A 25,932-nucleotide genomic window follows, 5' to 3' on the forward strand; every position below is an offset into this window, starting at 1 on the left:
TTTTTTTAAAGATGACCGGTAAGGGGATCTTAACCCTTGGCTTGGTGTTGTCAGCATCACGCTCAACCAGTGAGCTAACCGGCCATCCCTATATAGGGATCCGAACCCATGACCTTGGTGTTATCGGCACCACACTCTCCCAAATGAGCCACGGGCCCGCCCTCTTTGTATAAGTTCTATAAGATGTTTTGCTGTTGTTCAGTAACAGTGTTGTACCCATACCCACCTTGGCCAAATAAAGTATTTGTTAATTACCCATAGTCATTTGAGTAGCAGAAGGGAAGTCAGAAGGTCATGCACTGACTCTCTCATCCCAAGGAAATAAACAAATCAAGTGTAGCCCAAGAGAGCAACCAAAATAATGAAAGTCCTGCAAATCATGATGTATAAGAAATGGCTGAAAGACCTGATGATGTTCTCTCTAGAAAAGAGAACACCTGGAACTGTCTTCAATTGCTTCAAGAACTGTCTGAATAGTTCTAAAAGACAGAGCTAGGAGCAATACAGGGAGTATTAGGGTGGTAGAATTTAATTCAGAATAAGGAAGTTTTCTATAATTACCACTGTCCAGATGTAGAAGAAGCTGCCTTCTGCATTGTAGATGCCCTGTCTCAGGTGTTGTTTATTCAGGCCAAGGCTGAGAATTTAGTTCCCAGTTCACTGTCACCTTCTCTAAGACTACTGTTCCAGAATTTTTGGATGTGTCACTGTCCACATACATGATTTCTCCTACCCCAGCCTCTCAATCCCTTTACCTCCCTCCTGCAATGATCTTTTTATCCACCCTACTTCAGCCATGTACTCTCATAATCATACCCTAAAACTAGCGGGTCTAATGACCTTGGATGGGAAAAAATTACATATCATTTTCACTAACCTCAAACTTTAAGTTTGCCTTTCCTTTAATTATGACCATAGGCAATAAACTGTAATAATATCAGCCATATCTATGTCTTTGTTGCCCTTAGAAATCATCTTGCATCCCAAAAGGCTTCATGCTGTGCTGTTGTTTCTATGTGTCTGTCTTCTGTATCATTCCTATCAACATGCACACATCCTGTAGTTTCTCTGGTTTAAAAAGGCAAAATGAAAACAAAAAAACTCTTCTCTTGACTGTACAATTCCCCCCTAGATACTGCCGCATTCCTCAACATCCCTTTACAGCAAAACTCCTTGAAAGAGTTTGTTCTGCTCTCTGTCTTCACTTCCTCTCCTCCCAGTCACTCTTGAGCCTTCCATTCAGGATCACCAGTAATCCTACATTGCTAAGTCCAGAGTTCAGTTTTCATTACTCATCTTACTTGACCTATCAGCACATTTAACATAGTTGGTCATGCTGTCCTTGAAACATTGTCTTTCCTTGGCTTCCAGGATACCATTCTATCTTGGTTTTCCTCCAAATTCATTGGCAACTCCTCCTCAATCTCCATTGCTATTTTTCGTCTCAACTCCCAACCTCCAAATGTTGGAGTGCCCCAGAGTTCAGTCCTTGTGTTTTTCTGCTCTGCATCACTACTAAGGTGACCTCATTCAATTTCAAGGATTTAATTACCACCTACATGCTGGTGAGTCCCAAACTATTATCTCAAGCCTGGAACTCTCCCATGAACTTCAGTTTCATATATAACAAGCTACTCATTTGATATCTCCACTTCAGTGGCTAGTAAACCTCTCAACCTCAATTCGTCCAAAACCAAATTCCTATCTTCATCTATTCCTGCCCAACCCTGCTCCTCCCTCAGTCTTCTCAGAAAAGGGAAGTTCCATTTATCCAAAAACACTGGAGTCATCCTTGACACCTACCTTTTCCTCTCACTCCCTGTATCTGATCCATCAGCACATCTTGTCAGTTTTACCTTCAAAATATTTCTAGAACCTGACCACTTTTTTCTACCTCCACTGCTACCATGCATTGATTACTGCAGTGTCACCCTAACTGTTCTCCTTACTATTGCTCTTGTCTCCCTGAAGTCTCTTCTGCAACCTATAGATACAGTGATCCGGTTAAAACTCAAGCTTCCCTCCTCCAAATAAAGGTCAATGTTCTTACAGTGGCCTACAAGGCCCCCTACATTCTGGCTTCTCATTACCTCCGACTTCAACTTCCCCCTCCCAATTTGGTTCCAGCCATGCCTCCTCCTTGCTGTTCCTGGAACACTGGCATGCTCCCATCTCAGGGCTTTTGTCATTGCTCTTTCCGCTACTAGAATTCTTTGTCCTTAGAACTCTTCATGGCTTACTCCCTCACCTCCTTCAAGTCTTTGCTTATGTGTCACCTTACCACTGAGACCTTCCCTGATGACTGTATTTAAAATTGCAACCCATGTCCACCTTTCTGGCACTATGATTTTTCTCTGCTTTTTTTCCTTTATTTCCTCCATCAGACCCATCAGTACCTATTATCATCAGACATATTTTTATTTGTCTGTTACCTGTCTCTGGAATGTAAGCTTCATGAGGACAGAAACTTTTGCATTTTCTTTAACTGTTGTGTCCCCAGTGCCTAGAAAAGTGCCTGAATGAATGAAATGGATCATTGTTTTGGATGGATTATGAAGTTAGAAAGAATTTGGAATTAGTAACTTCTAAATTCCCTTCCAACTCTGAGGTTCTATTATTCTGTACTATTGTGGTCAACTCCAAGGGCTTATAATTCTTTCTATAAAATGGGGAGAACATCTACATCATGGGAGGTTTATGAGAAGTTGTGAATTAATTCTCTCACCATGATCCTTATATGGAGAATAATACCAAAATATAAAATTATAGTATTATCAGCAAACACATGTAAGGTACTGAGATGGACATCACACAGACTCATCATATTTCTGGCCCTCTGTGAAGTTAAGTTCCAGTCTATTCCTGGTGCCAGGTTAAAGATTTAAATGGATGAGAAGAAAAAGATGAGACACATCCATCTCTTCAACCAGTTATTCCCTCAAAGTGTATTAAATACCTTCTAGGAGAAGAGAAGAGAAATGTTAGGGAGAAAGAAAAATTTACCATTTAAGATAGAAAGAAACTTCTTCTATAATCTCAAATAATGTGTTTATTCTTCAAATATAATTTTTAATTTTAGAAATTTTCCAAAACAGTGTAATGAAATTCCAGATTCCAACCCATCACCCAGCTTCCTTAATTTCAGTTTTGGCAATCTTGTGTCATCTCCCCATCAACTTCTTCTTCTTTTAAGTATTTTAAAGCAAATCCCAGCCATCGTAGTGTTTTACCCGCACACACTTGAATGTAAATTTGAAAGGTGAGTCTCTAAGTCATTATATGAAACTACATGTTATGAAATTTGACCTTTAAAAAGTCTTTTAAATCAACAAGGAAACTCCTAGAACTAATAAATGATTATAGCAAGGTTGCAGGATATGAGGTTAATATACAAAAGTCATTTGCTTTTCTTTATACCAGCAATGAATTGAGTCGGAATTTGAATTAAAAGCAAAGTAGCATTTAGCTCCCTCCAAAAATGAAATAGGCATAAGTCTAACAAAATAAATACACAGGATTTATACGAGGAAAACTAAAAAACTAATTAAAGAAATCACAGGGAATCTAAATAAATGAAGATATATTTTATGTTCATGGATAGAAAGACCTAATATTACTAAGATGTCAGTGATACTCAACTTCATCTATAGATTCAATGCAATCCCAATGAAAATCCTATCAAGTCATTTTGGGAATATTGACAAACTGATTCTAAAGTTTATATGGAAAGGAGAAAAATCCAGATAGCCAACATGGTATTGAGAAAGAAGAACAAGTTGGAAGGACTGACACTACTCAACATCAAGATTTAGTATAAAGCTAGAGTAATCAAGATAGCATATATCAGTGAAGGAATAGACAAATTGATCAAATCTTTTCAGTAAATGGTGCTGAAACAGTGAGACATCCACATAAAAAAAAAAAAAAAAAAAAAAAAATCTGGACATAGTCCTTACCCCTTTTACAAAAATCAACTCAGAATGGATCTTAGACCTAAACGTAAAACCCAAAACTATAAAAATTCTAGAAGGTAACATAGGAAAACATCTAGGTGACCTTGGATTTGGCAATGAGGTTTTAGATACACCAAAAGCATAATTGGTGAAATAAAAAAATAAGTTAGACTTTTTAGAATTTAAAACTTCTCAGCAAAAGGCACTATTAAGAGAATGAAGAAAGAAGCCACAGACTGGGAGAAAATATTTGCAAAACACATATGTAATAAAGGATTTGTATCCAAAATATACAAAGAACTCAAAATTCAACAATAAGGAAACAAACAGCCTGATTAAAAAATGGGCAAAAGATCTAAACACACCTCACCGAAGAAGATATATAGATGGCAGATAAGCATATGAAAAGATGCTCAGCATCATATGTCATTAGGGAATTTCAGATTAAAACAACGAGATACTACTATATACCTACTAGAATGGCTAAAATCCAAAAAACTGACAATAACAAATACAAGGATGTGGAGCAACAGGAATTCCTACTCATTGCTGATGGAAATGCAGAGTGGTACAACCACTTTGGAAGACAGTTGACAGTTTATTGTATGGTTTACAAAACTAAACCATACAGTCCGGTCATACTCTGAAGTATTTACCCAATTAGTTAAAAATTTACATTCTACACAAATTCCTGAACATGAATGTTTATAGCAGCTTGACTCCTAATTGCCAAAAACTGGAAGCAACCAAGCTGTCCTTCAATTGGTGAATGGGTAAACAAACTGGTACATCCATGTAATGGAATATTTATTTAGTATAAAAAGAAATGAGCTATCGGGCCGGCCCGTGGCTCACTCGGTAGAGTGCGGTGCTGATAACACCAAGGCCCCGGGTTCGGATCCCACATAGGGATGGCCGGTTCGCTCACTGGGTGAGCATGGTGCTGACAACACCAAGTCAAGGGTTAAGATCCCCTTACCGGTCATCTTTAAAAAAAAAAAAAAAAAAAAAAGAAATGAGCTATCAAGGCTCAAAAAGACGTGAAGGAAACTTAAATGCTAAAGTCAGTCTGAGAAGGATACATACTCTATATTTCCAACTATATGACATGTTTTAAAAAACAAAACTGTAGGGCCGGCCCGGTGGCGCACTGGATAAGTGCGCCGCTTGGGAGGTGCGGCGGCGCTCCCGCCCGAGGGTTCGGATCCCACATACGGACCGGTTCCCGCTCGCTGGCTGAGTGAGGCGCGGGAGCAGCACCGAGGGTTGCGATCCCGTTGCCGGTCCCCGGTCCGGTACGGGGGCAACACTGAGGGTTGCGATCCGTTGCCGGACACGGAAAAAGACAAAAGACAAAAAAAAAAAAAAAATCTCTATAAGTAAAAGATTAATGGTTGCCAGAGATCCAGGGGAAGGAAGGGGAGATGTTAATAGATGAACATATAGGGGATTTTCAGGGTGAGTAAACTATTCTGTTTGAAACAATAACAGTAGGTACATGTTATTATGCATTTGTGAAAACCCATAGAACTTTAAAACACCAAGAACAAACCTAGTGTATCAATATTGTTTCATTAATTGTAACAAATGTACCATACTAATGTAAGATATTACTAGGAGAAATTCAGGGTGGGGGTGGAGGTGGGGTAGTTATATGGAACTCTCTGTGCCATATACTCAATTATTCTGTAAATCTAAAATTGTACTAAAAGGATTTTGTATTAATTTTTTAAAAGTTATATAGGTTCCCTTTTCCTTCTTGAATTGAGAGTTGGGGGAAAAGCAGGTGGCTGAAAGAAATAAAATTCCTATCTGTTTATCTACTGGACTAAGGTACTTTGAAAGAAATACCCAAAGAAGAACAGTATATAAGGCCATTAACAATTGTGAGGCTCCTTAAGGAGGTCTCAGAAACTTTCTGGTCTACAAGTCAGGGTAGTTTTAAATCATAAGCTCTTAACACCTGAGGGTAGACTGCAAGGCAGTTGTAATATGACCTTGGATTCCACATTCTCATTAGCTGAGAGTGCCCAGGAATTAATGTACAATTGAGCAAACATCAGTTCAGAGAAACCCCAGAGAAGCTTTCTCCAGCTGCATTACACACTACTACAAGATGATATTTTGGATTGAAAGTCAGCCTTTCATTATTTTCCAGTGCCATTTGAGATTAAACAAGTTTTGGGAAGCAGCTGAGTCCCCAGGGTTAAATTCTAAGGCCTTGTGACTCTTAGCCCTGTTGCCGGTTTTGTGGCAGCTTGGAGTGGCAGTGGTTAATGGGTTATATGTGTTTGTCTACGTTTAATAGTCTTCCACTGTTGGTTGAAAAAGACCTATTACACCAAACTCCATGCTGCCTAGAAGAGCAGGAGTGAGGCTTGACACATTTAGTTGCCTGGTTAACTCTTTTCAATTATCTCTAAAGTGCCATAGTAAAATCTTGCTTTAGAGCAGGGGTCAACAAATTGATCCAGCCTGCCTCCATTTTTGTATAGCCTGTAAGCTAAGAATGGTTTTTATATTTTTAAGTGGTTGATAAAAATCAAAAGAAGAATGTTTCATGATGTGAAAATTATATGAAATTCAAATTTTAGTGTCCATAAATAAAGTTCTTTTAGAACACAGCCACATGCATTTGTTTACAGATTTTCTGTAGTTGCTTTCTCATTACGACAGCAGAGTTTAGTAGTTGCAAAAGAGATGTATTGGTCACAAAGCCTAAACTATTTACTACTGATACCTTACGGAAAACCTTTGCCTAGCCTTGCTTTAGAACATGAAGTGGTTCTCCAGTGGTTTGAGTCAGGGCAGCTCCTAAAAGTGCCAGAGTTATTCTCAGGGAAGGTGACAATGAAAACATCTGAGTTCAGCTTTACTAATTTGGGGGAAGTAACCAAGAAATAGAACTTGAAGTATGATAGAGAGGAGGGGATAGGGTATCTTCAATTTCTCTTTAGGCCCGGAAATAATAACAGCCTTTTGATAGATCAAAATATATAGGGCCGGCCCAGTGGCGCACTGGATAGTGCGCCCGCTTGGGAAGCTCGGCGGCGCTCCCGTCTGAGGGTTCGGATCCCACGTACAGACCGGTTCCCGCTCACTGGCTGAGCGGGGCGCGGGAGCAACGCCGAGGCTTGCGATCCCGTCGCAGGTCCCCGGTCCGGTACGGGGGCAACACTGAGGGTTGCGATCCGTTGCCAGACACGGAAAAAAGACAAAAAAATATATATATATATATAATAATGTTTTTTCAAGGTATATTCATGTTACTACTAAACTCCATTTACCTTTTTATAATTATCAGTTTTGTGTTTAAACTTAACACAATTTAAACAAAGTAACTTTGTCATCATTTCCGTATCTAAAGTGTAGTACGTCGAGTGAGATAGACCTCAATCAATCACTCTAAAATAACTGTCTCTTGTATTGTTTCCTTAATATTGCTCATATTTACACGTCAGTACTACTAGAGGTTAGAGCACAAATAATTAGAAACCACAAATTATCTCGACACCTGATTTATCGGTTTCATCCCCCTCTTAAGACTTTCGCTTTGGCAATCAATAAAAAGCCACACTTTTTAGTGCCGTCTCTTCCCATTGCTGTCCACCCTCTGGTGGAAAAATACTTAGGACCAATAAAATGACCAAAAGGTGGCAGCAGGAGGGCAGAGGAGCAGAAGAGAAAGGAGAAACAAAGAGCCCCACTCACAGCTGGACAAGCAGCCTCTGGGCCATCCCGAGTTGGCTGAACTTCCATCAACAAAACATTTTTTTCTCTAGGTATTTCTCTCAGAACCAAATAGGAGTTTCAAAGCAATTGCCAAAAAAGATGTGAACTGGCTTTGCCTAAAACGTCATTCCAGTGCCATGGATTATATACCTTACTTTGGAATAGATTTTATGACTTGATTTTTGAAGGTCTATACTGTTTTAAGATCAGTCAGAAGCAACAATACATGTTTAACTTTCTCTGATACTTTCTGGCTAAAGACCAGAAGTTTTGTTTTGGTTTGGTTTTGATGGGGGAACCAAACCCTTGACTTTGGTGTTAAAAGTCCACACTCTGAACAACTGAGCTAACCAGCCAGCCCAAACCAGAAAAGTTTTGACTAGTTCGCTTTTGGATTTTAAAATGTTTAAAAAATTTTTTTTTGCATGCTAGATTAACTAATAGCTATGCTATTTTTTTTTTTTTTTAAAGGGCTATCCTATCTTTAGCTATTGTCTGCAAGGAAACAGATCCTTGCAGGGAGTAACTGGGAAGGGCTGGGGAGGGGACAGCCAGAAGAGGATACCCCTGCAGAAAACCACATTTGTGGGATCATCAGAGACTAGTTTGTGCCTATGACTTTTTCACTTGGTTCTTTTCTAAAGAAATAAATGGGACAATTGTTTTATAGACTTACTCCCGGAATGATTATGTGGTAATTTTCTAATTTTATAAGTTACTTGAGAAAAATGCTAAATGATAGGAAGAATTTGTGTATGGTATAGGAAAATCCCCCTTTTGAATCTTGTAATGGAAGTGTTTCCTGTGAAATTTCATGTCAAAGCAATAAAGAGCAAGAGCGAATAATTATGAATAAAAATTAAAGCTTTCTTCTCATTGACCTTCAGCCTCTGGATTGTCTGATGTTTGGTCATCTTTCCTGTCTGCTATTTAAACTATCTTCCCATTCCTCATTTTCCTCTCCCAACTGTCTTTCATCATGTCAAACCTGATATTTTTTGGGGGGGTGGTCGGCTGGACAGTACAGGGATCCAAACCCGTGACCTTGGGGTTATAAGGCCGTGCTCTAACCAACTGAGCTAAAGGGCCAGCTTCAAACATTGATTTCTTAACTGTGTCTTTAATTGTATTTATAGCCTTGTCTAAGCCACCTCCTTTCTACCCTCACCTTCATTCATACCCTTTGCTCCCAGCACATCTTTTTCCTGTTCTGTGATTCCTTTCTTGCCCCATGACCTGCACACAGCCTCCAGGCAGCCCTCTGAGCCCAGAACACTTTGAGCAATCACCTGTCCCTTCTTCTCTCCCTCACATCTTCTTTGACTATTGCTTGACTGAAGATCATCGCGATCCACTGTAGACTCCCAAATAATTCTGACTAGGTCTTTTACATGAAGGTTCACTCTCTCATCACATTCCCTCTTTCTACATCTATGTTTATATTACACCTGCTACTTTTAAACTGTGAGCCCCACTGGTAGAAAACTAAGCTACCACCATGTTCTGCATAGTGACTTTTCAGACAGCATCAAATTTTGGGTATCTGTGGTGTGCAGAACCCATTAATGCATATATTAACATTGAGTCAGAGTAATATTAATAACAACAATAATACTGAGACCACAGAAATAAATACCCAAACCAAACACATTCATCCTTCCTCTTCCTATGATTCTCCAAGTAGGAACACAGGTTATTCTTGAGAAAAAAGGCTGAACTTAGTTCCTGGTATAATATTTAGCACTAGTGACACTCAATAAGAGAGCATTAATCAAAGGTAATTTTTTTTTTTCTTCCCAAAAAGAGAACAGGTTTTCAGTGTAGTAAAGAATTTGACTTGTATACAGAAATGCCTGTGTGTGGGCCAGCCTGTGGCTTACTTGGGAGAATGTGGTGCTGATAACACCAAGGCCACAGCTTCCGGTTCCTATACAGGGATGGCAGGTTAGCTCACTTGGGAGAGTGTGGTGCTGACAACACCAAGTCAAGGGTTAAGATCCCCTTATTTTTCCGTGTCCGGCAACGGATCGCAACCCTCAGTGTTGCCCCCGTACCGGACCGGGGACCAGCAACGGGATTGCAACCCTCGGCGTCGCTCCCGCGCCTCGCTCAGCCAGTGAGCGGGAACCGGTCTGTATGTGGGATCCGAACCCTCGGGCGGGAGCGCCGCCACGCTTCCCAAGCGGCGCACTATCCAGTGCGCCACCGGGCCGGCCCATTACCAGTCATCTTTTTAAAAAAAAAGAGAGAGAGAGAGAGAGATGCCTGTGTGCATTGCAGTATATCAATTTATGTAACTTAAGGCACATAATGGTGAGAGTTAAAGATTGCTTTTTGGTTTTGTTTTAAATTGAATATGATCTTTTAAAAGAGAGTGTTAGGTCCAGGGTTCAATCCCTAGACTGGCCAGCCACCAAAAAATTAAAAAGAAAGTGTTGCCCTTACACCATTAGTTTAATAACAATTTTAAATTCTTTAAAGAAAGTTTGAAAATTTATAATTTTTAGATTAGCAACTGGGAAAATATTTAATACATCATTTGATTTTTTAAAAGACTACAAAATTTGGGCCGGCCCGTGGCTCACTCGGGAGAGTGCGGTGCTGATAACACCAAGGCCCCGGGTTCGGATCCCACATAGGGATGCCAGTTCGCTCACTGGGTGAGCGTGGTGCTGACAACACCAAGTCAAGGGTTAAGATCCCCTTACTGGTCATCTTTAAAAAAAAAAAAAAAAAAAAAGACTACAAAATTTTCTTTTTTAATTTTCATATGAAGAAGGATTAGATGTGAACTTTCCATAAAAATAGTTAATTTTTTGAGTGCTATAATTATAGGTGACTATTCTTTCTTTTATGTCTTATTTAATTTTCCTTATAGGTTTTTTTATGCAATAACTTAAATTTGGGGGTGGGGGAGAAAGCTTGGGGTTTGTAATTTATGATGACTCTCAAGACTTCTCTTGCTCTGGCAAAGCCTATGCCCTTACTAGTTCCAGTTCTCAATCTTGACCTCTAAACAGCCTAGGAAGGTAGGAATAGGAGATCAGTGTCTCCTTTCTCAGCCCCTGATCTGCAAATGGTACTTTCAGAATGATGATATTTGAGGAATAGAGGATTGCAAATGCCCAAAACATGATTCTGTGCATTCTGACAATTTGGGAAGCAGCATAGCACAGTGGCTAAGAACAGCTATGGACTTTGCTGTCAGATGTGCTTAAGTTTGAATCCTAATTTTGTCAAGTGCTAGATATAACTTCAACAATTTACTTAACTTCTTTGGGTTTATGTTTACTTACATATAAAATTGGAAAATACTGAAATCTATGTCATAGAGCTGAAATGAGGATTAATAGAGTAGGTCTAGTAAGAATGGTTAGTGACATATCAAGTGCCCATTAAATGTAGCTATTTTTACCCCACTTGGCTGGCTTTCCTGACTTCCCAGACTTTGGAGCTTTGCTGGAGGTATTGTCTGGGCATTTCCACTTAGTTAATTAATTAATTAGTTTATTTTGCTTCCATAGATGAGGTGAGAATTGTCTGTCAATTTCCGTATTTTGTGCTAATCTGAAATCTGCTGACTGGGAATGACCTGAGGACTTGTTCTTGTCCTAGAAGTTGCCCTGTCTTTTCCATCTCCACTTATTGAAGTAATCTTCTTTTCCTTTACAGATATATGTAATTGACAGTGCAGACAGAAAAAGATTTGAAGAGACGGGTCAGGTAAATAACTCTGTGATATATTTCCCAAATAACTGGTTATTTATTAATCTACTTGTAAATGTGTGAGAGTGAGGGAAGTATTTTTTGTTTAATCTTTACAGTTCAAACAAGACAATCATTCTGGCAAGCAGGCAGAAATATCAGTTGTCTAAAAAGAAATTAGTTTAGAGTCCTTTAAACAATTTTTTGATTAAAACCTTTTAGCTTTAATCAAATTGAATATACAAGATATAAGCAAGTGGAATTTAGCACCGTGCCCAAAAGCTCTTCTAGCTTCTTCCCAGGCCATGTAGATATGAACCCAGAGGAACATTTCACTTATCATTTCTGTTTACATTTTTTTAGTACCTACTTAATTGATTCAGGGGTAACTTTGACCAATTCCAAAGGATGGGAAGACACGTACAAGCCAAAACAAAGCTGCTCTTGTTTTCAAGCCAGGAGATAAGGTGCACTTTGAACCTGTATGGCTTCAGATGCAGGGTACATGTCAACATGATGACATGATGTGATCTGTGTACACATTTTCACATGGAGGAGTGGTGGCGATGGACCATCTCACCCAGAGTGGGTTCATTGAGAGAGGAAGCAGGGGTGGAAAGGACCTCTTTGGAGAAGCATGCTTAGATCTCATTGTGGGGTCCTTGGCTGTGTAGAAAACTGCCTCAGGTGGCCTTCCAAAAGGAGTAGTCCCCATGTTTATGGTCCTTTTTCTTGGCTCTTAGGTCAAGAACTCTCCAGACTCCTGGAGACAGCCCACCTCCCTTCCATACTTGGATCATCACTCATGTGAACTGATGCTAATAATGAGCTTGGAGGTGGAGGGGATCATACACAGTCATCTGCCTCTTGGACCACCTGGTTCTCCTTGAGACTCCAAGTGTTTTAAGTAGTTAAAATGTGGGCTTAATGAGGAAGGGGGGGGCTGTCATTTAGGTAATCATATACCCTCTGCTATACTTTTTGCAGACAGAATCAACATACAGACCCCAGCTTATAACCTAAAAATCAAGGACCTTGCCAGATGGACTAATAAAGTTATTTTAGGATGTGGGTTTGATGAAATGTGATGCTTATGCATGCATGTTTTAGAGATAGAGACTGATGAAACAGCATTATAATCTCAAAAGCAATTTTCATTTTCAGTTTAAATTTATTCACACACACACGTATGCATTAAAAGTTATTTTCAGATAATAACCTTGGGTAAGTTTTAAATCTGTAACCACTACTTGTATTCTCCCTTGAACAGTGTTTCTCAAAGTATGATCTATGAATCACCTATAGCAGAATCACCTGGGGAGTTTGTTAAAAATGCAGATTCCATGGGCCGGCCCGGTGGCGCACTCGGTAGAGTGCGGTGCTTGGGAGTGCAGCAGCGCTCCCGCCGAGGGTTCGGATCCCATATAGAGACCGGTCCGCTCACTGGTTGAGCGTGGTGCGGGCGTGACACCGAGGGTTGCGATCCCATTGCCAGTCACGAAAAAAGACAAAAAGGGGAAAAAAAAAATGCAGATTCCTGAGCCCTGGCTCGTACTTTCCAAAGTTAGCATGTCTGGGTTGGGCCCAGGAATCTGCCAGGGGATTCTTCTACAGACTCAAGTCTGAGAATCACTGCTTTTGAAAGCTGCTAGCTGATCAGCTTAACTGTTTTGGTTTTTTCTATTTAGAAGTGCATGGTTAAATATCTTAGATTTCATCTTTCCCTCCTCCTCCCTTTCCAAAATGATCCAGGAACTAGCTGAATTACTGGAGGAAGAAAAGCTAAGTGGTGTGCCGGTGCTCATCTTTGCAAATAAGCAGGATTTGCTCACAGCAGCCCCTGGCTCTGAAATCGCTGAAGGACTGAACCTGCACACCATCCGTGACCGAGTCTGGCAGATCCAGTCTTGCTCCGCTCTCACAGGAGAGGGTGTTCAGGTGAGATTACAGGAAAGCTTGGGTACCTGGCAACCTGACGGTCACCCAAGGTGCTCTGTCTCATTGGTTGGGCTGATCTAGATAGAAAAATATATGATACAAATAGCCTTCGGTTGGCAGATTAACCATTCCAAGTAAAGGGCATGGAGGAGTTTGTTTCTTTTCTCCTTAGCAACCAATCAGATGTCATGAAGTGTTCCAAGTAAGCTACAGATAAACCACCCAACACATGCAACCAGTTTTCCCCATTGGGTAGGTGGTCAGAATGGAAGACTTGGAAGATTGTTTCTAACTCTAGTATTCTTTAATGATTAGTTGGGGTTTGGTATTGTGTGTAATATTAGGGCTGCTAAATACCTGTACTACTAAGGTGATGGCCATCAATAATCATACACACGGGGCCAGCCCGTGGCTCACTCGGGAGAGTGTGGTGCTTATAACACCAAGGCCGCGGGTTTGGATCCCATATAGGGATGGCCGGTTGGCTCACTGGGTGAGCGTGGTGCTGACAACACCAAGTCAAGGGTTAAGATCCCCTTACCAGTCATCTTTAAAAAAAATAATAATAATAACAATCATACACACACTAGTTATCCTTGAAGTGTTTTTATTTCTTCTGTTGGTTATCTCCACTGCCCTCAGGGTTGGTGTCTGTTTCCTGCTACTTCAGATTGGTTTCCCACTGGTATGTTTCTGCTGACAGAAAGCCGCATTCTTTGTACTGAGGAACTGTATACAGGAAGAGCAGGCTCCCCCTCATTTCATATTAACTTAGGGCAGAAAATCGTTGTATCCCAGACACCCAAGAGGCTGTATACTCAAAGAATGATAAAACAGTTTCAGCTCTGATGCTTCCAACCAAGCAACCTCAAATCAGCCCTCTAGGACTCTTTCTTATTTGGAAGCCCCCAGCATACTCTGCATGCCTCATTTGAAACATCTGGTCTACCTGCCACGGATGTGACAGTGCTGTGAGAACTGGAAGGTATTGTTCGAGGATATGAGGGGGATTAACCACATCTAAAGAAATTATATCTTTCCTCATTACCATATGACGTATGTCTGTAGTGTCATGACCAGATTGCTTTTCTCACAACTTGGCATGTTGGGATGTGAACCTGACATTTGATTCTTGACCATCATCCTGCAGCTTCCTTTTATTTCCCTTGCAGTATTATTCTTTCCTCTCTCCTAAGACATTTGACACTGGTTTGTCTTAAAACAGCCTGTCTGCTTTTATCCCAGCAAATAATCACTTCCTAGAAATATCTCAGTTCTGTAAGGTTTGCTTATGGTTTTTTCCTTCTTGTTACACAAACAGCTGGAGTCTGCTTCTATGCTTGGCCTCTAGATCCGAGGACAGAGCAGGCAGCATAAGACAAGTGCCCCCTCCTCAGCCCGCTCAATACCTGCACCCTCAGAAGCTCTTCGTGCACGTGTGTGTGTATTGTGGGGACTCTATAGTAGCCAGAGACTACCTCGGCAACATCCCCAAAATGGATTCTAGACTGGGTCTCAGTGAGGTTTAGGTTTGGGGGAGTTTTTTTTTTTTTAGTCTTATTTCCTTCCTTCCTTCCTTCTATCCATCCTAAATTCTGATTATGAAAGTAATATATTCTCACTGTTAATTATATAAAAGTATATAAAGTGAAAAGTTCTTTCCTCTCCCCCAATCCTACTGTACAAGAAACTAACTACTATTAATAGTTTTATTCTTCTAGAGTTTCCCTTATAAAATTGCTATCACATATGTAATTATGTATCTATCAGGTTTCATATTAACTGCATTTTTAGATTAATTTACAAGCTGGTCTAACAAGTAAACTACAACCCAGGATGTTTCTGAATAGTAAACTCTGATCGTTTTATTTAGTTTTCTCCAATTGTAACCTACTTTTTAAAAAATCAAGTTTTGCCTATCATGTTTCTGATTGTGCATAGGATGATATTCACGAAGCCTAAGGTTATTTTGATAAGGATGAGGCCCAGGAGGAAATAATAGCTTTCTTGTGTTTCTACAAACTGCTTCAGCAAGAGGACTCTGCCTCTCCAAATGGTTTAGAACACAAATTTAGAAAGTCGAGAGCATCTTGGGATTAGGGGATATAAAGGTGGGACTAAAGAAAAGAAATACATTTTGTGTGCATACCCATAAGAAACTGTGATTACAGTTCTGTAATCTTTTTTGGCTTGGTCAGAGTGTTGAAAGGAAGAAACAGGAAAGCCGGAATTAGGCTCTTGTTTCTTCAGCCAGCCTTAAGGATGTAAAAAAGGAAGACTAGAGTTATCTAGAATCAGTATTTAGAGTAGGGGCGTTGAAGTCAAGGGCACTACTTTAGAGGAAACTGGAGGTAAACGGAGCTCCTGTCATTTTCTTCTCAACTCCCACCCCACCTCTGTCAGGTGGAGGTGAAAGGACAGAGCTCTGTGTGCCCAGCCGTGTAATCACCATAGACACGCTGTGTCCTTTTGCAGGATCTTTAGGCCAAAAAGAGGTAGCAAGCTCCTAGGCAGTTAGAGAGTTGGGGTGGGAGGAGGCGGGGACAGGCTATAAAGTAAACCAGTTTGAATAAAATGAGATGATTACATATGGCTTGATTTTGATGAGAAAGTTCTTCTCAGATCAGGGACTTTCAGCAACCAAGTTCACGGGAAATGATATCAGGAAAGATCCAACAAAGAACTGCAAGCAAAAAAAATAATGATTTTCTGTGGAGGAGAAATAGTTTGAAGGTCACTTAATTAGTTTAGTAGATAGTACCATGGTGTATAGAATTGGGTAGTTAAGACTGGGATTTCAAGGTTAATGAGATTAGATAATGGTTAATAGAATGATATAAATTTAGAGAATTTAACCATTATTCGAAATGGGTTATTTAATAAAAATGTTAATTAAGAAGGGAATCTGCTGTCTACTGTCCTTTAATGGTAACCTTTGGGGACTAGAGAAAGGTCATGGAGTTTTTTTATGGAAACACTTTTAATTGGGAGGTACCGATTGACCATGTCCCTCCTTCAGGTAATGCCTGGGACCTAAACTTGTCCACTCAGCCAGCTTCTTGATTTTCACCTTAAAAAGAGTTACTTAAGTGGAATTCCTTTCCAACATTGCTTAGTTGAAGTGCAGACCTTTAATGATTCTTATTAATTAAAATATTAAAATATTAAAAAATTTAAATATTCCTAAAAATGAAAGTCTTCATTAGAAAAATGTCCATAAGAGATCTAGTTGTTCGAGGTTCACTTTCAGACATGGATACTGTATAATAATTACTAAAATTCCTTAATTTTCCTATTTCACCCTCCCTATCCCACCCTACCTCCCCAGAAGAAGGTCAGTAGTAGGCAAAACTATCAAAATGATCAGATACTAAATAGGTCAGGCAGGTAACAGCTCTAATGACCCTGAAATACCAAAAGACCTAGAATTTCTGTTATAGTTTTAGATGTTTAAAGACAGCATCTCTGTTTACCTTGTGTGTGTTTGTGCATATGTGATTAATCAAAATGTATTTGAGAGACCTGTCATACACTGATAAATAACAGGTACCCTTAAGTGAGCGAGTTGGGGGAACAGCCACATAACAGCTAGATGGTGAGCCACACCCCTCTGTGGACTAAGCAGGGCAGGTATGTCACTTCTCCTTAGCTGAGTGGCTTAAACAAGTGATTGAGGTTATGGAAGTTAGTAATTCCTGGGATGGATTTCAGGGTCTCGTTCTACCTCGTGTTCTAAAGGCAAATATGTGCAACCTTTACAAGGATGGGCAATACCACGTGGTGTCCAACAGCCCCTGCTGTGGGTGGGAAGCTACTTTTGAGGGCTTCAAGAGAGTTTCAAACTGGTCTTTCTTTGCCTGATTGATGGTGACTAGGCAGACATCCCTCGTGTAATTGAAGCAGGTTTTCATGGGAAACTGTGGGAGCAAAGAATAAGTAAAGGGCACAAGAAGCTGGAGGAGAACATCAATCTTGGAAACCCTGTCCTGCTAAGAGACCTATATTCTGGAGAAGTGATCAGAAGAGGCCCAGTTATGTCAAGTAGATGAAGGCAGAAAGAGGAGAGACTGAAAAATGTCTGGGAGAGGTAACCTGTAACTCCTTCAGCCAGACTTCCTTATAAACATGGAGGAAGTCGCCCTCTGTGCCCTTGAGGTTTGGCCTGGGTTGCTAGGGCCTCTCCTAGGATATAACATTTAGCACTGGGACTCTCGCTGTTTTCTTTTCCCTTGGGTGTCTAGAAAACAGTGAACAAAGGATCTGGCTTAGAGAAAGACATAGGGAAATCTACCCCGTTCTACCTGCAGACCTGAATTTGAACCCCAAACCACTGCTCTCCTTGTAATCACACCATAAGATTGTCATCCCCATAATGAAGATCAAATGTGCAGAAAATTGGTCAAACCAGTTTTTAACAATAAAGCTTCAACCATTAAACAAATCTATGAGTTCATTTCCTTTAGAGGCAGAGCAGTAACCTACTTCAAGTAAACAATCACCTTTTCTCAGTTGTCTGTTTTAAAAAAAACACACGGCCTTGCCAAATGAAAGCAAGAGTGGCAGGGAATGCTTACTTAAAGATAAGCAGAAGCTTCCTCCTCTTGCAGTTACATTGTCTCTAAGTGTAGTTGCCGCTTGAGGTGGTGGTCTTGGGGGACAGAAGATGCTGGGATCATGCAGCCAGGTAAATAGACAGGCTTCCACATGCATGGATACCTGGCAGCCCAGGAATCTTGAGATTTGCGTTGCCAAAAACAGCCTCAGGAACCTTCAGAGCTATGGTAAAGCCATGCAGGGTGCTTGGCTGGGGGCTGCTCCAGTCTCACCCCCCTATATTCAGCTGACGTCATGAGGAAGAACAAACTGGAACTGCTCCCTTTCCCAGCTTCCAGATGATTCCCAACTGCTCTCTAAGCTCGAGGCAGCGCTCTTACCTCCAGCAGTTGCCCATGCAGAAGTGGTAAAGGTTGCCTACCTCCGCCACATGCTCCCTTGCACCTTCATTTCCTGTCTGTAGTTTGGTAATAATAATAGTACCTACTTCACATGGTTGTTGCAAGGATTAATTTAAAAGATATGAATTTAGTGTCGACTGTAGGCCAGACCCCATACTATGTCCTGTGAAGACAGCCTCAGGCAAGCCTGACGTGGACATTCTCCTCAGGGATCGCAGACGATACTATTATCTTTCCTTTCCAGCGGGTAGCTGGACAAAGCTGGCCCCTGATTTGATTTACGAGGTATTGCCCCCGGTGATTATTGCCCCCCCCCGCCACTTCCCACTTCCAGCTCAGGTTCTCCTCTGGGAAACAAGAAAGGTGCAACTCCCCACCCCCCAAACACTGAATTTGGGTCAGAGGGACCTCCGCAAGCCAAGGACAGCAGCGGGCCTCACCCACTATTGACACCCCCTTGCTTCCCATGCTTTTCCTTCCCCGTTGAAGGTCAGCTGGTGGGGACTGGCCTCTGAGTGCCCTCTGTTGGCAGGACTGTGGGCCAAAGGCCTTTGCCACCGCTGACCATCACAGACATCTGGAGCAGGACACTGCCCCTCAGCAGGACACTGCCATTCTAACCCTCCTCTGCCTCCCAGACAGATGCCCAGGCTAAAGCTGCCCCTCACTGTCCACCTTCTGCTTTGGGTTCCCACAGCTGAGTAAATATTTTTCCTTTCTCTGCCTGCATGCATGTTCAGTTACATATAATAAAGAAACACCCCCTTCTTAATCAGCCATAAAACAAAAGACAAAACAGGATTCACGTAGTGTGAGAACACTGTTCTTGATTTATCTGAGAAAATGGCTTGATAAAATATTGCGAGGCTCGGTAGAGGAGAGGATGCTGAGGTGTGCGCCTTGGAGAGTGCGTACGGGCTCCCGAGCTGGCAAGTGCTGCGTAAGTGCTGAGCTGCTCAGCTGCAAAAGGAGAAGATGGCTATCTCATGCATCCCTCCTTTATGTGTAAAATCTTTTTGTCTCCTGACAGGTGATCGGTTTTTTTTCCCTGGAAACCAATTAGCTACTAAAATTAAACATGCTTCTCTTTAAATTAATCCTTTTCACAAAATGGTCTTGAAATTGGCCTCAGCTTTTCGGAGTAAGTAGTTGACCCAGTTGTAATTGGAGATGCCTTTGGAGTTCCCCTTTCTCCTACCACGGCCCTTCTCCACCCTTCCCCCACTGCTGCCCGCTGCTCTCCACCTTTGGGCGTTCGGCCGTGACCAGCCTCATCTTGGCAAAGGCCATAAGATCTGCTCTGGGACAGCCGTCAGATTATCTGGTTCTCCTGCCCAAGTGCATTGATGGCAACTTGGCAGAGTTTTAATCGCTGTAAATTCAGGTGACGGTCAGATTAGCCAGGAGAGAGGATGCCTGCTGGTTGTTTTGCAGTGATGTATTGTTTATGGGATTAATGTTCCGAATGGCCAAGGGTGTCAGCTGATATTTATTACCGTAAGCTGTCTCAGCTGTTCAGGTTCAGCAGCTAGATCCATGGTCACAGGAAATGCGGGCTCGGCGAGTCATGGATGCCTGATAGGCGCAAATGTGACTGGGACCTCTGTATGTGTGCGCTACAGATGCGGGGAAAGGGATTCATTGCAGGGCCTCTTGGATTTTCTTCTGGGTGTCTGGGGGAACTCCACATACCCCTGCAGGTCGGGAACACTCAGGAAGGGGAGAACGACCCAGTAGGGCTCCAAAGGGGGTTGAAAAGGAGGTCATGTCTGACAGGCCTGGCAGCCATGAGGAATTGTGCCACCTGCCAGGTAGCTGTGGGCATGGTGTGGTTTTTACCTCCGTCCCTCTCCAGCCTTCTAAGAGAGGACACTCTCAAGGTCACTGTGCCTTTAAGGGAACCTTCTCCCCGGCCCCTCTGGTTGGTAGTGCTTAAAGCTAAAAGAAGCAGGCCAGGCCCTTTTAAACTTATCTGTAGTGCTCCTCGATGAGAAATAAATGCACATTGCCCCAGTGTGTGTCTAGTAACACATACTGCAGTGTGTTTGTTTTTCCAAAAAGAAATTTAATTTAACCCAAGTGTACACTGTCACACTGTAAACACACTGGGGCACCAGAAGGGTGGCTTATTGAATTTAATGCCCTAGCAAAGGTCAGCTTTTAGAAAAAGCCAAAAATGGCTGGAATCTTTCCTGATAGCTCCCCAATCAGGCCTTGGATCCAGGCAGATGTGTTTATTTTTTCAGAGGGAGTTCCTGAGGACCCATCTCAAATTCAGACGCTGGGCACTCTCCCTCCCATCTCCCTCCTGTGCTTTCAGGGACCTCCCTTTTCCTCCCAGGAGGTCACTGTCCCTGGTCACCCAGGTGGGCCCCTGGAGCTGGGGACCTAGGAGGGAGGACCCAGACATCCATTCCCCTCCCCTGCCCTCCCAGGCTGGAGTGTGTGGTACCTTTCTTAGAACTAACACTGCCTTTCTCTGCCCATTTCCCTCAAAGGATGGCATGAACTGGGTCTGCAAAAATGTCAATGCAAAGAAGAAATAAAATCTAGACGAATGGAGATGCAGGAGCTGCGGGAGCCGAATTCAGTCCTGAAAAACACTAATTTGCTGCTTTCTGACCAAATGTTTTTCCATCTGTGTACAGCTACAGCTGTTTGAATGGAGGGAACAACACAGTTTAAAAAGAATCCCCATTCCAGCAGTAGATTTAACTGATCTCCGAGGTTCAGTATCATTTTTCAAATAAAGGAATTATATTATTTCCTCTGCATAATTGAAATAGTATTAAATGTCTCAAAGCACATGATTAGAAAATGAGATCTTTTAAATGAGCAAGAGATTGCATTGCAGTTTAGACAATTCCAGTGGGCTTTTTTTTTTTTTTTTTTAAAAAAAAAGAAGAAGAAGAAGCAGCAGCTTATGCTGAGTTCATTTATTTACTGACCTGTCCCTGAAATTCCCTCCATGGTTTTACAACCACAGACAGTGTGTGCTGGTGCTGGTCAGTGATTTTTACCATCACCACTGAGCCAGAGCTTCAGTCTGTCCAGCAGGAAGCTATGGGGATTTGGTGGGGGGGGGCGCAGAGAGAAGACTAGCAGATGATGAAACCATCTTGTCATGCACATGGGAGACTGCAAATGTAATCCTCACCCTTTGGACAGGAAAAAAAAAAATCCTTTCTTGCAAACAAGTCACTACAGACACATACCCCATACCTGCCTCCCCACCCCGACCAGCCACACAGGGAAGCAAATTCTTATGACTTTTGACTGTAATGACATCTGGAATGTAAGGAGAGGTGGGAGGTTTAATTCCAGAAAAATTACAAGGTCCTTAAAAAGCCCTCACATCGAGGGCTCAGGCTAGCGTAAACAGGCTTTCTCCAGTTCAGTGGAGCAGTGAGCAGCCGACTCTGAGATTAGCTGGCTTCTCCACAGCCGTCCTATAGAAGAGATTTCTAAAGCTCAAAGAATTCTGTGTTTAAATGATCACAATAGGCCACTGCTATCAGATTTTAAAAATAAATGCAGCTTTACCATGAACTCGCTCCCCTGAGAAAAGCCAGGCAGATCGATTTTTTAGAAGAGATCAATTTTTACAGAGCTGGTAACTTGGCAGTGTGGGATACTCACGGGTGGAGAAGGTTTGCTGCTGGGAAGAATGTTCGGTGTGTGTGATTGTGGAGGTCGTGCCCAGGGGAGCCAAAGTCACTCCAGCTGCTGGTCTCCCCTGCCTCTCTCCAGCAAAATGTGTCCTCTGTTGATTGATTGGAGAGGCATAGTGGAAGACTTTTCCTGCCCCATGCTGCAAAAAGAGCTTGTTTCCCTGAGCCTTCAGAAACCCCCAGCTTCAAACAGGAGAAAGCAAGCCAGAGCATCACCGAGCTCCTGAATTAAACTCTGTTCTGGTGCCTGAGCTCGGGGGTTTTCAGAGAATGAATGAGAGACTGTCCAGTGCCTGGTGGGTCCTGGGAGGCCAGCTGCCTTCTCATCCCCCTGGGAGGTGGCCCTTCCCAAACCCACCAAGGCATGTGAGCGGACCAGCCCCTGGCCCTCAGAACCCAGCTTTTTCTGGACAAGAGTTATGCAGGAGAGACTGAAGCATGCCAGTTTCAAAGGCGATCTGGGGTGAAAGTCATTAACAAAGCCACCTGGAAAAGGTGCCCTGGGGTGGCTGTGGACAGACCTGCAAGGACTTGCAAAACAAAAGAAGGTGAAGTTTGTTAAACCACTGAGCCACTTGCTCCCTGCAGCCTCCTCAGCTGCCTTCTCTGGCTCACCCAGGCTCCTCTCTTGCTTTGAACAGTGGCAAAACAGAATCCTAAGGAATCAGAGATCCCCCTTCTACCAGGCTGCAAATGGGGCTGTAGCACTTGAAAATTGTTTTTCCTTCCAAATAGTGCACCAGGGATGTTAACTGAGGGGCAAAATGCCTGCTTTGAGGTCTGCAGTTTCGGAACGCTGCAATATGGAACTTTGATTCTGGCAGTGGATGGTCTGTAAAATATTTTTGTTCTTTTGCCACCAACTTAGGGAACTGTTTTAAAGAGTCCTCCCAAGGCCTCTGCTAGCAGGCAGAAGCCACTTGCCCTCCTCTGATAACAGCCTCTGCACATGTTCAGATTTGCTTTTCAGCTAGAGACACAGAGACATTGTGGATGTCACCCACTTTCATCTTCCCTTTGAGCCCTGTTGAACCCTCCTGGGCTCAGCTCAGTGGCAGATGAGAGAAGCCTGAAAAATCCAGAGTTTGAAAGCTCCCATTTGTAAAAACAAAATGCTTTTTAAGTCCCCTTTGCTCTCCCCAGTCCCACCCCTACCCCCACCCCCCGCCCCCTGTGTCCATAACCAGAAGACAGAATCTGAAGCTAGAAAGAGGATACTCCTAGTCCCCTCCTCCTAGCCCCCATGAGTCTTAGTAAGACTTTTGCTCCGTGCACGATTGCATCTGAATGGGTGGGTGAGAGGTTGGGGCAGAGGGCAGGCCAGGCCTGGGAGGGCCCACGATGTGTGCTCAAACCAGCTGTGGGAACAACTCGAGCCCTCCCTCCTCCCGGCCTACCCCGTGCGGCTGCTTTTGGCTGGATTCCCTGCGCCCAGTGCAATACACCCTTTCCCCTTCACTCTCCCTTGGTTACTATGGAAACAAGGGTGTCATTGATGTGTGCTGAGCTGGGGAACATGTCGGTGCACAGCTGAAAGTCAGCGATTATGCCGGCGGTTAGAAATGTGCCAGGGTTAAAGAAGTCCGCAGCTCCCATGACTGCTTGGGGGACACAGGTCTGTGCCCTTCCTCCCGCCCTCCATCTCTGCTTCTCTCTCCTGGCCTTTGACAAATTTCTTTATTCCCCTCTGGACTAAAGTGGGAGTTATTTTTGTGCCACTCTGTGCCCCACCCTCACTGTTGGCCGCTCCTTATCCGGCCTGGCCTGGAGGGTGACACCATGTCACCCTCGCCAGGACTCGTCCCTCGATTCCCGTCAGAGTTTGCTTTGATTTCTCTTTCCTTTCCTTCTCAGGGGCCAGTTCTTACTTCCACTTATTTTTAGCTCTGCACTCCATGTGGTTTCAGGGTTCAGTCTGATCCATCGAAAGATTCTTTTTTTATAGTCCCTTTTGAAAACGATAATCAAAGGAAGGGACGTGGTGTTTGGTCATGTGGAAAACTCAATGTATAATTTAGACGTCTGTCAAAAATCCAACAAATAAAATTTCGCTGAAATGAAAGCAGCCTGGAATGTGTTGTGTTCTTTGCTGAAGCTCAGAGGGGGTCTGCACTGCTTGTCCCTTCAGAGGCTAGCCTTCTTCAAGGTGTTTTTCTTCAGAAGAATATATATAACATGAATATCACCATCAACAACAACAGCAGTAACCCTTTCTTAAGCACTTCCTGTGTGCCAGGCACTTTATATACATCACGGGGCAGCATTAATTCCACTTTGCAGCTGAGGAAACCGAGGCATTTGCTGCAGTTAAGGACTTTTCCTGAGATCACCGAGCCATTAAGTACAGGTAGGGCCTGGAACCTGGAACCTGAATGCTCAGCAAGCTGCCACCTCTGGAGGACAAAAACAGTAAATGACCCATTTCCCAGCAGTCTCAGCCCCAGCCCTCCAAGGCCTCTTTCTGCTCACTTCCTCCCCCATCCCTCCAACCAGCTCTGCTCCCCCAGGGTTCCCTCTGTTCTCACAGCAGCACAGCCATAGATTTTGTACCATCTTTTGCAGACGTCCAGCCCTACACACAGAAAAAAGGGAGAAGACATCATTAGAAAAGTTAGGGCCAGCAGGGAGACTTGAAATTACCTAGTACCTAATAACTGGGTCCTGCTATTAGAGTTCAGGAAGGGGAATGAGGCTCCCAAAGTCACGCAGGAGGTGGCAGAGTTGGCAGTGGTCCAGGGCTCTGCCCTCTGGAGCAGAAGAGCTTGTGGTCCCCTCCAGCAGTCTGGAGACCCAGCAGCACAACTGGTCCCAAAGGGCCCCTCCTTTAAAGTGCAAGCTGTTGGGAGGGAGGGGAGCTAGAGGCAGGAGAGGAAAGGGCTAGGGTTGCCAGGTAAATTACAGGACATTCATTTAACCTTGAATTTCAGATAGACAATGAATAGTTTTTAATTCAAGTATATCCCATGCAATACTTGGGACATTATTATAATACTCAAGAAAATTCACTGTTTATCTGACATTCAAATTTAACTGGCCATCCTGGTTTTTTGTTTTTGTTTCCATAAACCTGGCAACTGTACCTAGGATTCCCTGCTCAAGAAAGGGACAGTGCAGTACAATTAAAAAGTGTATTCTCTGGGAGGCTGGCTGGTTAGCACAGTTGGTTAGAGCAAAGTGTTGGTTTTTGTTTCCATAAACCTGGCAACTGTACCTAGGATTCCCTGCTCAAGAAAGGGACAGTGTAGTACAATTAAAAAGTGTATTCTCTGGGAGGCTGGCTGGTTAGCACAGTTGGTTAGAGCAAAGTGTTATAATACCAAGGTCTTGGGTTCGGATTTTGATACTGGCCAGGCATCAAAAAAAAGGTATTCTCTGTGGTCATCCATGAGTAAGCTCTGTGATCCTGGGCAAGTTACTCTCTTGAGTCCTGCCTCTTCATCTGTGTAATGGGACTAAAGTGGAAGGGAGATTTAAGAGTACAATGTAAATAAAGCACCTACCTAGGGCAATACCTAGCACATAGAAGGAGCACTCCATGCCTCTGTTTCCTATCTTGGTCAAAAGGATTAGAGAAGATGTACATTCAATGCATAGTAGGTGCTAAATCATGGGCAGATAGCATAGTAACTGGCAGAACTGAAGTCCAGGCCTTCTCAGGCCCTCAAGACCTCTGCCCCCCCACCGCCCCTCCCACGTGGCTCTGTGACTTTCAAGGCAACAAACAAGCGGCCAGTGGCCTTCCTGGTGGGGCTGGCAGCCCCCTCCTCTCCCGGCCTCCTAGTGCCACCCCAGCTACACCTCCTGCAATTAGATTTGTAAGTGGGAACAGGCTCTTGTCAGAGGCTCCTGATTGGCTCCAGGCAAAAACACAGTTTAGCGCTTAGTCAAGCTGCAGTTTAGGGCCTCTGTCTCTCTCTCCCCCCTCATCCCCCTTAATTGCAATCTGTTCTGTAATTTCCTTTTCCAACACTGCAGAAC

At 42.9% G+C, this 25,932-nt stretch overlaps 1 protein-coding gene across 2 annotated transcripts in view; it reads left to right on the plus strand.

Moving 5' to 3' along the window:
• ARL3 (ADP-ribosylation factor-like 3) overlaps positions 1-24,016 on the plus strand; it is a 35,070-nt gene extending 11,054 nt beyond the window's left edge. Inside the window, exons 4-6 of one of the 2 annotated variants that reach the window (XM_008579752.1) lie at positions 11,358-11,408; positions 13,143-13,328; positions 20,782-24,016. In XM_008579752.1, coding sequence (XP_008577974.1) covers positions 11,358-11,408; positions 13,143-13,328; positions 20,782-20,829 — 285 coding nt within the window. In that variant the 3' untranslated portion in view covers positions 20,830-24,016. The remainder of the gene's footprint in view (positions 1-11,357; positions 11,409-13,142; positions 13,329-20,781) is intronic. The other variant, XM_008579753.1, reaches the window with a different exon arrangement.
• The last annotated feature ends 1,916 nt before the right edge of the window (positions 24,017-25,932 follow it).

The sequence above is a fragment of the Galeopterus variegatus genome, unplaced genomic scaffold (genome assembly GCF_000696425.1).
Source record: "Galeopterus variegatus unplaced genomic scaffold, G_variegatus-3.0.2 Scaffold1953, whole genome shotgun sequence".
Lineage (NCBI taxonomy): Eukaryota > Metazoa > Chordata > Mammalia > Dermoptera > Cynocephalidae > Galeopterus > Galeopterus variegatus.